This window comes from Egretta garzetta, unplaced genomic scaffold (genome assembly GCF_000687185.1).
Source record: "Egretta garzetta isolate BGI_Z169 unplaced genomic scaffold, ASM68718v1 scaffold24, whole genome shotgun sequence".
In the NCBI taxonomy this organism is placed as follows: domain Eukaryota; kingdom Metazoa; phylum Chordata; class Aves; order Pelecaniformes; family Ardeidae; genus Egretta; species Egretta garzetta.
In genome coordinates this window covers 1,196,912-1,210,356 of record NW_009259494.1, presented here as the reverse complement: position 1 = coordinate 1,210,356, position 13,445 = coordinate 1,196,912, and the positions used below count along the sequence as shown (strand labels likewise).

Genomic DNA, 13,445 nt, shown 5'->3' with positions numbered 1-13,445 from the left:
AGGGAATCGAGGGGAGGGCGCTGTGGTGGCGGGGCGTTGCGTGCACAGCCCCCTGGAAATGCAGCCAAACGGCTCTGACAAACCTAACTCAGCACTTCATAAAATAGGACATACAAGGATGTGGTAATGCTGCCTGTAGAGTTACCTTTCCGATGTGATTTTATTGCCCGTGGGAAATGTCGCTGAGCTTCAGCTTCTGTAAAACCATGGGTTTGCATGTCTTGAGTCTTGGGCGTGTGAAGTCGCGACACCAGTGCTGCGTTCGCAGCTTCGTTTCATGCAACATCTGCAAAGCTCGGGGTTGTCTCCCTGTGACCTTTCAGCTGGCGGATTTTGGCTCCGGCCTCTGACTCTGCAGCGGCAATGAGCGCCCGCGCCCTGAGCACGTCTGCGCGTTCGTGACCTCACTCAACTGCGGCCCCGTGAGGTTTCGCTGTTCTCGCGGGCGTGGGACCACGCACTCAGAGCAGCATGGGGGGCTGGGTTGTTTAACCCTACCGTGCAGCACCCTGCTCGGGTCACCACCAAGGGCAGAGCCCCCCCGCCCCAGCCCCGCAGCTCCCGTCGCTGCTTGGGGGCATATTTCAACTGATCCTCGCACCAAGCGACCGGTAAAATTGCTTTTTCTGCAGAGGTCAGGTTTTTAAGGCTTTTGGGGTGTTGCCTGTGTGGCCCCCATCTGCCTGGCCCCACAATGATGCTTTGACAGCAAATCCTCTGCCGATGAAAATCCTGTGTTGCTCCTTTGCTTCCACGGCTGGAGGGGATGGGCTGATAGACGGGGGCTGTGGGTGGCAGTAGGGTCCCCTGGGTGCAGCGCAGGCTGCTCAGGGGGCTCATTGCTCTTTATTTAAGAGGATAATAGCAATTTTTGTTAAAAGGCAGCAGCAGCATCGTAATAGCCAAAAGGAGGCCCGTGTGCTGGATGATGCTCTTTCTGGCAGAGTAGGGATCTGAAATCTGGCCACCTTCAAGCCTACGAGAGATTTTCATCTGAAGAGTGAGGAGGTTCGGGTAAACTCCCTCTGCTCCCCTATGGTCCCTACATGGGGGTTTGGGCTCCCCAGAGGATCCTCCCTGCGGCATGGCAGCCAAGTGTGCCGGGATGAGCTCCTATCGTCCTGTGTGTGTCAAAATACACATTGAGGTTGTGAGCGGTCCCCATCGGTTTGATCGTGTGGGTTTAGAAAGAATGGCATGGTTGTGATGCCGGTGGGATAAAAGCCGGTTCCCCGGTAGAGGAAGCCATGTGCTGCATTATTCTTTATTATTTGTTTACATTGGGCCTTCCCGACTCTCGCTAGGGTTAGGATCTGGTTAGATGATGTCAAAACACTTGCAGAAGATGCACTCGGAGTCTATGATTTAAATAAGATGGGGGCAAATAAGGGGGGGAAAAATGCAGGGGCTCTCACTGCTCGATGAGAAGTGGGCAGTGAAGATGCTCCCGGAATTCCCGGATGTAATTTCAGAAATTACCTTCCTACCATCCTTGGGGTTTGGTGGGGTTTTTGTCTTTAAAGGAGATCTCACTTTTCATGAGGGTTTTGGGGTTTTTTTAATCATGCACATGTCCAAATGTCTAAGGTACAATTGTGGAATGGCTTGTACTTTGTCAGCCCAGGTTTTTTGCAAGTCATACTATGTACCGCTGCAAGGGTTATTTGCATACCCAGTTGAGTGCAGAGCCGCAGAAGGCAGGTTTTCACTGGTGCCAAATATTTATGTGTTGGAAACTACTCTCTAAATGACTAGCGTGGAAGCTCTCTTTTTTTTTTTTTTCCCCTTCCTGACTAGCTGGTTTTGCATAACGTTCCCCATTCTCACCAAAGTTGTCTCGAAAATTGATTATTCTCCTCTCTTATGCTTTGCAACAGAAGAAAAAGAACAAAAAACCATGATCTTGAATTGTGGGGGGCAGAGACGTGCTTTTGCTTTCGCTAATGGGGCAAAGCTTTAAATGATGGAAGTGTTCAGCAAAGTACGTGGCTACGGTTGCAAGCGCTTGGCGTCTGCTCTGGGCTGTGCTTCAGACTGGCTTTGCTGAAGGAACAGCAGCTGTACAGAGAATTAAAGTTACTATTTTTCTTCTTGAATAGCAATTGAGTAGCACCAGTGATTTTTGTGGACTACTGGAGTGAGTTAGGGGGTAGTTGGGAGCCAGGTTGTTAACCTGCGCAGCTGTCAACAAGGCATCGGGATCAGAAGCATAACACATGGTCTTCAGAAGTTAATCGCTTTAAGCAATCTTTGCATCACTCCTCTGACAGCTCTCTTCCTCTCGGCAGCGTGCACTTGTGTCCTTATTTATTTATTTACCCTGCAGTTGAGAAAAGATAAAGAGAGATTTCCAAAATCATTCCCGCACCCGGTGCGTACGTCAAACCTGGCGTAACCACAGCGACTGCTCACCCGGGGCTGCTGTGGCAACAGCTGCTTCCTCCGCTTGCTCCCGCCGCGCTGCTCCTCGCCGCCGGATCGCATCCACCCAGCAACCCCGGCGCTCGCCCGCAGCCCCGGCCGTAGGTGTGCGACCAAGCATCACTGCCCACGCAGGGTCCCCGCTTGCTCCCTGGGCCAGGGGGGCAAACCCGCCTCGAAATCACAGGATGGGAAAACTTTCTGGCTTAAGGTTGCTTTCTTCCCGACCGCTCCCTTGCTTCCTTAGATATTTTGATGCCGGTGGCTGCGTGTAGCCCCTCTTCTCATTGCGGCAAGGGCTGTTGTTCTCGTATCGAAACCAGCATCTCCATAACAGACTTCCAGAGCTGCTTCCGAGGCAGACAAGGTATAAGCTCTATTTTTATCTCAACCCTGAGGTTTTATCTTGCAAAAAACAATGTTTCGAGGTGCCTTTGACACTGGCACAGTTCTTGCACAGAGTCTCTGTGGCTTCTTTTAGGTCTTTGTAGATTTTCTGCCTCTCTTAGTTTCCTGTGAATTACAGGTGTAACCGGTGAAGCAGGCGGTGCAGTTAAGTCTCTTTATCGCTTACAGTATTTGTTTCAGGCTGTCTACACGCCAGCCCGGTGCCGGGAAATGTGCTGCATCCATTTACCTTCCTCCCTCCCCAGCGATGCGCAGGGCACCAGGCACTCACAGCGCAAGCTGGTGCCTTCGGCTTTCCTGGTTATTCCGCTGCTGGCGGGAGAAGGAGCAGCTTAGCAAGGGCCTGGGTTTGGGGTTTTTTTGCAGATAAACTCCTCGAGCACCTGTGTAAGCGTGATAAACAACGCAGGATGTGCTTGTTGTTTGGCTTCAAAAAGGAAGTGATGTACGTGCCCGAGACCCGCAGCTACATCGCTGCGATCATATCTTGCAAAATAAACAGCATTGAGCATGGTCAGTGATGGGCTGGAAAGGTCCTGGGTGAAAGCAGGGTGTGCTGGGAGGGCAGGTGTCAGGAGGTGCTGCTCACCTCCCAGCCTGTTTTCCTTATCTGTGCCCAAACTTTGCACGAAATTGGGAAGGGTTTGGTCCAGTCAAAGCTGCAGCTCAGTTGAGCTCTCTGCAAGGCGGGAGAGGAGGAGGAGGATGGAGGTCTCCCATGCACCCGGTGCACCGGGGCTCCTCGAAGAACCACACAACTCCTCTCCCAGCCAGCATTACATCAGGGTACTTGGCAGGCTGAAAGCTAAAAACTAAGCACAACCGTCTGAATCTGATCTCTCAGGGATAAAACCTGCTAAGCCTGAAAAAACCCAACCCCACCTCCATGCGCGGTGGAGGTGTAAGCGTGGGCAAGTTTGGCCCTTGAATTAATGGCACATTTCTCTGAGCATCGTTCTTCTCCCTTGCTGTGTCTGGGAGAAGGAGAGGAGGCTGGATGGAGGATTAGCTGGCCTGCCCTGCTTTTGCTTCTTTCTGGAGTCGCACATGAAAGGGTTAAGCAGAATTTTGATCTCGGCAATATTTTCATGCTTATACATTCTGTTTCTCATTTCCATGACAAAGATGGTAGGAAGAGCAGAATAAGGTGCAGAATTTGCAGAGCAATTTTAAGACTGTAATGAGAACAGAAAATAGTAGGGGGAGAAGAATTGTAATTAGAATATGAAATGGGAAAAAAAAATTAATCTATTTCCATGTCAGTCTTAAGACTAAATTCTGCTGCTCCCTGTAGCTTTCAGCGGACGGATTTTTTTGTGTGTGTATGTGAAGAGCTTGAACTCCTTTGCAGGCTCTGAAAGGTCCAGGTAAATGAGTTTAAGTCCTCATTCCCCCCAAATAATGCAATAACAATAATTTTGTGTGCAGCATTCACAGAAAACCAGCCAGTCTCTTAGATAAATGAATGCTGCCACTTGAATAGTGGTGGCATTCAAGATCTCTCCAACCTTGAGTACAGGAGAATAAAAGGGGATGCTGGAGGTGCTCTTGGGGTGGGGGTCTGTGCAGCTTCCTGGGTAAGCATCGCCTGATCACAAATTGCAGAAACCCCCAAAGACCAAGTACGGCCGGCTGGGAGGGACGTCTGCATCTCCCAAGCTCCCGAGCAAAGCTGGGCCAACCAGATGGGGTCACGAAGCACCTGGTCCAGCTGAGCTCTGGGTATCTCCAGGGATGGAGGTCCCACAACCTCGTGGTCTAATATTTGACCACCCAGAATCTGGAAAATGTTTTGCCTTATATCTAGTGAGATTACATCTACCCATGGAGCTTCCAGCAGCCCACAGGTGAGGGTCATCTTGAGCTCAGTGGTTTGGATTTACTATTCCACTCTTAATTTGTCCAGTTGCTATTCTGGATCCTTCTAGGCCACAGCATCCTGCAGCAAGAGGTTTTGCTGTTGAGCCCTGTATGAAGAACTTCTCTGTAAGGTGTTAAATTCCACTAGCTAATGATTTCCCTGTCTGCCTCCTTGGTTTTAGGCTGTGAGAACCACAGAAGAGCTGTTCCCTGTTCTCGTACATGACTTCATGTACATCTCTGTTGAGTCCCTCTAAATCTGTCACCTCTTTTCCTTGTCCATGTGCGCCTTGTCCACACCGTGGATCCTCCCTGCAATTCCCCTCTCTCCTTCTCCTAACTGCACAGATGGTAAAAGAGTGTTTGATCTTTTATTCTTTCTTCTTCTCCTAATTGCTTCTAAAACCTGAACGGCACTTTCAGCAGCTGCTGAGGATTGAGCAGAAGTTGGAAGTGAACTCTCCAGAATGCACAGTTTCTGGTCTGGACAGTACCAGCTATTTTAGGGCCCATTGTCGTGTCTGTATTGTTAGGATTGCTTTTCTCCAGTGCATCACTTTGCATTTATTGACATTAAATTTAATCTTCCATTTCCTCACTGCCACTTAGTACTGCGAGAGCCTTAATGCAAACCCATTCAAAGTCGCTTTCAGTTTTGGCTAGCCTGAATAATTTTTGTCTCATTAATAAACTTGAATCCTTCTAGATCACTTCTATTATGAACTGGATACATTTTAGTACAGATGAATTGTGGACCATGATTCTCCTCTTGCTAAAACCTAGTGAGTATCTTCTCACTGGCTGTGAGCAAGAGGACCTTCCCTTTTGCCCCACAACAAGTTGGGTTTGGTTTTTAGAGCTTTATTTTTGAGGAACCTTGTGAGAAGTCCAGACAGAGAGATCATATCACCTTTTCTAGGTACATATGGACCCTTCAGCAAACACTAAGGTGGGCTGCAAGGCACGACATCCCTCATCTGAAGTCTCTCTCTGCTGCCTCGGTGGCACATTGCGGCTCCAGATGGCTTCAGGCTGAGGGATTCGAACCTGCTGGTCTGGCACCTTCTCCTCGTCACTGCCATTTGTTTTGGAGTGGAGGCAGTAATCTGGCATGGCATTTGTTACCTTGCATTGCTCTAGAGCAGATGGCTGAATGCCATGGGCCATGGGGGTTCCTTAGGATTTTGTTGGTTTGTTTTGTATTTTTTCCTACTGGCCATCCCAGCGTGAGAGCTGCTCAGATGGGTCTTTCCAAGGGAGATGCTCCAGTTTGGGCGACATTGGATGTGCTATCCGTGCCCAAGCCAGTGCAGATCACTCCTGGTTTTCCCAACTGGTTTTAGTTCCTTGGCAGTCTCTACCACACCTTGGGCAGCCCTTGGCACCACCAGCTCTGCAGTAGGTTTCCTCTTTCTGGTATGTTCGAGAAATAACTGTTACTAAGCTTTTATCCGATTTGTAAATTGTTCTTAAAACAAACTAACCAACCAAACCACTTTTTACCATATGGTTTTAAGCCTTCAGACTTCATCTTAAAGAGTAGTCACAAAGAAGCTGGAGACTCCCTTTTTACAAGGAGTCCCATGGAGAGGACAAGGGGGAATGGACACAAATTGCTCTTGGGGATATTCCCATTGCACACAAGAGGGAAATTTTTTCCCATGAGAACCGTCACCCATTGGAATAATCTCCCCAGGGGAGGGGTTGACTCTGCCACATCGGACACTTTCAAGCCTCAGCTGGACAGGGTGCTGGGCCATCTTGTCTAGACTGGGCTCTTGCCTAGGAAGGTTGGACCAGATGATCCTTGAGGTCCCTTTCAACCTAGGATTCTACAATTCTGTGATCTGTATCAATCTGGTTTAACCCTGGGATAATACATGAGAATATTGACTGCGTGTAGAGAACCCAGCCCCCATAAAGCCCAGGCGACTCTTCCAGACGCGGCCTTTTAAGGGTCATACAGCCCCTGAGACCTGCTGTGGTGGCATGCTCTCTTCTAATGCCATTTGTCCTGAAATGCATCGCAGTGCGTGGCCAGCCTGGGTGGCCGCACGGTGACCAGGATAGACATGCAGAGCTTTCCTTGCAGGAGGGTCTTTGGAGGCAGAGGGGGGGTTGTAAATCTATTGCTGAACTTTTGACCCGCTTTGACAGGATCAACTGAGGGGCTATCCAAACATTTCAGTGGACAAATAAATAATGTTAAGTAGATCACTTTGGGCCAGAGGTTGTGTAAAGGCCTTAATGGGGCAACTGCAGTTAAAGAGATTAAGCTAACCTCAGCGATGTATTCCCCAAAGAAGCGTGATGCTAAATTGCTTCTATAGGAAATCACAGCGGCAGCTCTGCAGGCAGCAGCACCGACGGGGGCAGGGCTGAGGTGGATATTTCACATCCCAGGGATGCGGCAGGGATGTGTGCTGGCAAAGACGGCCTGTGCCAGCGTCAGGGTCGTTGGGTTTGGTGTTGGTGCCCAGTGCGCCCGTAGGGCTGAACCAGCAGGCTGTGGTTGTGCTGCTCAGATAATGCTTGCCTGATGAAAATTAATTGGGGAAAAAAATACTTTTGTAAAACTTTCTGAAGAGGAGTTGTATTTGCACACAGTGGGTAGGGTGCCATCGGAGGCAGCTAAACAAACCCCAGTAACATGGGGGCTACAATAATTTATTTTTTTTTGTAATGGGGAGTATTAAATATGGCATTGACTCTCATGCAAGTTTTCTTGTATCCTAGCTTGTATTCACTAAAACCTTCAAGGTATTTGTTGTGTGGCGTTATTCTGGGTCGTTCTATGTTGTGATGCTAGTGGTGGCTGAGGTGTAGCTTGCTGGACACCAAAACCAGTGACATCCCAAGCATCTCTAGTGAAGGGTGATATCCCCAGCCAGATATTCCAATCTGGAAATGAGGGTGTCATGGATTGAGCTGCCAGTGTCCTGGCACAAAGAGGCAAAACTGAGAGGCAAGTGCTTATAGCTCTGAGCAGTAGGAATCACCAGAAGCATCCAATTTGTTCTTCACAGGGCATCTAATAGCTCCTTGATGATGATGGCTTTTAGTTACTGCTGGATTTGCATCAACAGGACACTTTTTTAAGCTCCAGATCCTCAGTGGACTTGCAGTTAAGGTGCTCTGGACCAGTATTGGCAACAATGACTGTTAAAATTTAGGTAAGACGTCTCAAAAAAAAAACCCCTAAACCAACAGAAACACCAAACCCCAAATGCACCACACTTAAAAAAATGAAAATAAAATGAAATAAGAAGATTGGAAGATTTTTGAGATCCTGCAGGTGTCATTGAAGCCGTTCCTGGTATGAGTGCTGCCAACATATTTCTTACAAAGTTGAGGTTTTCATCTCAGCTCATCACTCTCTAGAAATAAAAGGATGTGATGAGATTCATAATAAAACTGTACAAGCTGGCAGTGCCATCCATGAGAAAGTAACACCTTCTCTGAATCTTGGCAGGAGGTTGTGTTTCTTTCCATTGGGTCCTTCCCAGTTAACAAACATTTGTTCTCTGTGTTTGCACAGAGCCGGAGATCGCACAGCTGCTTTGCTCTGGGGTCTGTCCCAGCTTGCAGCATGCATTTATTTTTCTTATTCATTTTCGTCGTACTAACATGGGACCTGCATGACCTCCGGGCACATTGACAGGTTTGAAAATAACATCTAATCGCAAAAATAACAAACCAAAGTCATTCTACAAAAGCAATAAAAATTTAAAAAGTGCTTCTTAGAACTTCGTCTGAATAAAGCCTGTGCTCAGCTCCCTGCCTGGGCCGGTGGATGCGCAGCAGCGCTCTGCCTCCGGAGCTGCGGTGCCAGCTACAGGTCCCAGCTACAGCTCCCCTGGAAGAGCCCTACTAAAATAATTGTATTTTAAGTAAGTTCTCCATGAAAAACTAAATTCCAGGCTAGAACCGTCCCTGTTTCTCTTGCTCAGACCCCAATTACACGATAGTGTGTGCGATGCAGAGGCGCTGTTGGGGTGGCATGGCTCCGTGTCCGTCACCCTGATTTCCTTGGGACTCCCCCTCTGAATGCGTCTGACAGCGTCTGCCTGCTTATCCACCGGTGCTAGCCGGTGTCACCTCCTGCGGCCTGACACGGGGTTACACCGGTGCTCCCGTTCCTTTAGGTTGGAGTTCACATCGCCTGCAGACGAAAGCAGCTTGCTGGTGGTCATTTGACAGCACGCCTTTGTTTCCAGCGTTGGTAGGAATTTGGGCAGTTTCCTATGAGGTTTTTTTTGTTCATGTTTTTGGTTTTTTTTTCAAATTGGGTGAGTAGAGTTGTTTCTGTCCCGAGCGTGTTACATGAGACAAGTTTGAGTTGGGATTTGGCAAAGCGGGCCTTTATGGGTCCTTCCTGAAGTAGAGGTCCTTGATTCTAGGTTGTGTTTGTAGGCAACCATCACTGATCTAAGTCGGTGCAAGTCAGATAAGGACGGGTTCAAGTCTCAGATAAAGGAAAAGCAATTAACCACAGGTTCCTGCCTCTCCTGGCTTCCCAACTTGGCTCCGCAGGGTTTGCATTCCCCAGGTTTTCAAGCGAACACCATGGCTTGGGTGCCAAGTGCTATGAGCAGAGCGTGCTCCCAGCTCACCTCCACACTGCACTCATGGCATACAGGAGAGGGTGAGAATTGGCCCCAGCCACCGGTTTGTTTAATAGCCAAAGAATAACAAAAATTAAATAACTACAAAAGAGCAAAAGGATGAATAAGATGACTGCACGAGCGTATGTTCCTTTCAGATTAGGACTGGAAAATGATACCCACCACTCCGCACGTGCACATCATTCAGTACAGGTTTGATCGATTCTGTAGGGCACGGAGGGTGATGAATGGATGCGCCCAGGTCCGGAACTGCCTGGGAGGCTTGACACGCACCGGGAGTTAGACCAAAACGAAAAGGGAGGAAGCATTTGTAACCAAAGGGAAATATTAAAATGTCTGTTTCTGCCGTAAATCTACCTGGAATGATGGGGCTGATTGTTTTGAAGTACATTCTGTAGCAAAACAATAATGAGAAGAGGAAGAGCACATTACTTATCTGCTCTACCTGGCTGGTGTCTAAGTGGCAAAAGTCTAATTGAAAAAATATCCTGATGGGAGAATTTCTAATAAATTTGTTTGCACCCTCATAGCCTGGAGGAGAAAAAAAAAAATCCAATCAGCAGTGGGGAAGTTCCAAAGTTGCCGTTGCATTTTGAGTCTTGATTTTCAGGCTCGCTGCTCAGAGTGGCAATCAGAGGCGCAGTAATTTTGAAGGCAGGATTCATTACAGTTATTATGAAGGCATCAAGGGCACAAGGAAGTGTGGAGTAGAGGGAGGGGAATAGTAAAAAGCCATACAAAAATACATTCTGACAAGCAGCACGATACAGAGAAAGCAGAGTGCTCGTCCTGCCCTGGACCTCCCCAGGGAAAGATACTTTCTTTTTTTTTTCTTTTCCCAAATGTAGATTTCCAGATGACTTTTGTTTTCTGGAGAAAAATTGTTTCAAAACACGTCTTAGTCTAGATCTGCAAAATACTGTGCTGGAGCAGGACAAAAATGAGGCACTTGTGTGCGAGGAAGGGGGATGGAAGGATGGATGGATGGATGGAAGGAAGGAAGGATGGAAGGAAGGATGGATGGAAGGAAGGAAGGATGGAGGGAGGGAGAGAGGGAGGGAGGGATGGATATTTAAATTTCTCAGAGGCACAAAGCTTTTACATCAGAAAAAGCTCTTCCTTTCCTGATATGGAAGCAAATATTTCTGCAGTGCAAATTTCTGTCTGGTTCCAGGGATGGATTCCCCACTCGAATATTTTCTCTCTCTTCAGTGCTGCTTGCTGGAAAGCTGCTGTGTGGCTCACCTGCCGGTCTCAGTGCGGTCTCAGGTGTCCCATGGTGCCACACAGTGCATCTGGGAAGCTGACCTGATGCAAAGCTCTGGCACTGTAGGTCGGACCACGGGCATGGGCCCTACATCCCACAGTGTACAGCCCTGGGGTGTCAGCTCAGGCTCCAGGATCCACCTGATGGTTTTTTGCTAGGGTGGTCCCAAAAAGAGCTTGGGAGTGGGACCTCAGGACCATAATTTTGCCTGTTCCAAAAAGATTGACTCTAAAATAACACTGCTGCCCAGGACAAAGTCAGCAACCGGCTCCTCCCACAGAGCCTGGGTCCCGCTGCCTCAGGGCTGAGCCTCTCCACCAAACTGGGCCACCCCTTCTGCAAACTCAACCTTCTCCACTGGGCTCGGTCGGGCTGGCAGAGGGTATTTAGGCTGTTGAGCTGATTGAGTCTCTGTGCCTGGAAGCATGGCAGCTCCAGCCGGAGCGGTGTTAGCAGGAGCCAGCTATGCCAGCAATCCTTTTACAGGTGGAGGGAAATTCCATTTACAGTGGATAGCACCCAGCTGGCTTCTGGGAGAGCTACAAGCCTGTAGGGCTGCCGATGCTCGCTGCATCCCACAGCTCCTGCCTCACTGATGGGTTTAATGAAATCCTGCGTTTGCACAGGGATCCCTTTCCACCCTGCTGTGGCTGCTATCAGTATTAGTTAATGAGTGTCGCAATACCCGCTCTAATTTTGCTGCTTTTAATTGGTTTGCTCCACTATCCCAGAGGATAGTTTGGCAATTAGAGGGTGTCTGTGCACTCTGACGCTGAGCGGAGCTGTGTTAACCCCGCTTGGCTTTACTAACTCCACCGCCTTTAACAGCTAATCCTCTAGCACTCTGAGAAACAAAGTGTAATTAATAATCTACACTGAAAGTCTTCACCTGGTTTATTTAGGTTTCTCTTTTATTGTTCTTAATGTGACTCATTTCTGCTAAGGCATAACTGGTATCGGCTTCGTATGGGCGAGCGAGAGGTGAGCAGTCTTCAATCCATCATCCGGCTGGTAAGGGCAGGAGGGCTGGCTCTTCCTGTGTTGAGTAGATGGTGTCATTCGCAGCTGGAACCTTCAACCTTGTCTTGGGAGTGGTTTATGGCATAGCCCAGTTTATTGCCATAATTAATTTGTGAACTTAGCCTTGAGAACTGCCCCAGCCATACTTCGAGCCAGAGACAATCCTGGAGGGCTTTTTTCCTTCATTTGGAATCAGAGCAAGTGAAAAGCTCCCGCTGCAGCTAATTAATGCAAAGAGTTTTGCAGTTCTCCGTGGGGGTTTTGGAGCCTAATAAGTGGATTAGCAGTTCAGAGCTGGGTGAAGGGGGCAGGCGTGTTTGCCGGAGCCGCAGGGGCACAGGCGAACGCAGTGAGCTCAGGCTGCCCTGCCTCCCACAAGCCCCAAAGCCCAGCCCAGGAGGCTGAGCCCTGGCAGAGCAGGCAGGGAAGAGGAGACGGGGGGAAATGTGCCTTCTTGCAGCCAGAGTTTGCGAACAACAGCAAACTGTCAGGATGGGAAGTCAGGCTTTGCATAGAGATCCCCACAGGTATGGTCTGGAGTGACGTTCTGCATTGCTGGTGTAGGTTTGCTTTGGTGGTTAAGGAGTATGTAGGTGTCTGGAAGAGGATCGAGTGGGACCTGCCTGTCTTGGAAATTTCCATTGATGGAAATTGGCTTTTTAAAGCTGACTGATTGATCTAGTGGGAATTTTAGCAAGAACTTCATCTGGGTGATCTTTGATGCTGGGTAGATCTGTGGTTTTGCACAGGTTTGGTTTGTTTGAACTGGAGTGATTTGCTCGTTATTTTGCTGAAAAACTAACATAAATGTGTTACGTTACCGTGGCCCATTGCAGTAATGGTGACGTGTGTGTGCTCACATGTGCTCAAAAGTTTTAAAGGACCAGCTCAGGATTTTCTCCTGGGAATCTTGGCATGAAGAGCTAGGAAAGTATTTGGGATGCACATAACCCTGGCACATGGATGACGTTTCACTAACTCTACCTTTCTTTTGTCTTTCAGTTTGATGGAGAGAACATGTACATGGGAATGAACGACAACACCCAGGAGTTTCTATCAGCAAATCAGGTAAGTGTTGATTTGCTTGGGTGGGGTGTGGATAGATTTTCTAAGGGACTTAAGCTTTGCCTAAGCATAAATTCGAGGAGCTCCCTGGGAGTCTGCACTCCTGGGACATTGGGAGGGTCCACGGAGGAGGTCAGAGCTGGCCACCATCCTAGCTGCTGCAAAGGAGCAGAGGCAGATGGCACAGGGAGAGGGATGCTTTTGCATGCCCATGCTGCTGCGTATCACTGGAGCCTGGCTTAGCCACGGCTCTCCAACGAGCTGTCCTTCACTCGTAGGTGCAATGAGGTTTCCAAGTACTGGCAGCTCATGGCTTAGACAGGCACACTCTTTGCTGGGTAAAAAACCAGCTGGATGGCTAAGCCCAGAGAATTGTGGCCAATGGATTAAAATCCAGTTGGTGGATGGTAACAAGCGGTGTCCCCCAGGGCTCAGTTTTGGGGCCCGATTCTGTTCAACATCTTTATCAACAACCTGGACGAGGGGATTGAGGGCACCCTCAGTCAGTTTGCAGATGACACCAAGTTGGGTGGGAGTGTGGATCTGCTGGAGGGGAGGAGGGGTCTGCAGAGGGACCTGGCCAGGTTGGATCCATGGGCCCAGGCCAATTATGTGAGGTTCAGCAAGGCCAAGTGCTGCACTGGGGTCACAACAACCCCACGCATCGCTACAGGCATGGGGCAGAGTGTCTGGAAAGCTGCCCGGCAGAAAAGGACCTGGGGGTGCTGGTCGACAGGCAGCTGAATATGAGCCAGCAGTGTGCCCAGGTGGCCAAGAGG

The 13,445-nt window shown here is 48.9% G+C and overlaps 1 protein-coding gene across 1 annotated transcript in view; it reads left to right on the top strand.

Moving 5' to 3' along the window:
• The window catches only part of TOX2 (TOX high mobility group box family member 2), a 217,185-nt gene that overhangs the window by 101,193 nt on the left and 102,547 nt on the right, over positions 1 to 13,445 (top strand). Inside the window, 1 exon segment of the mRNA XM_035892920.1 lies at positions 12,604 to 12,669. Coding sequence (XP_035748813.1) covers positions 12,604 to 12,669 — 66 coding nt within the window.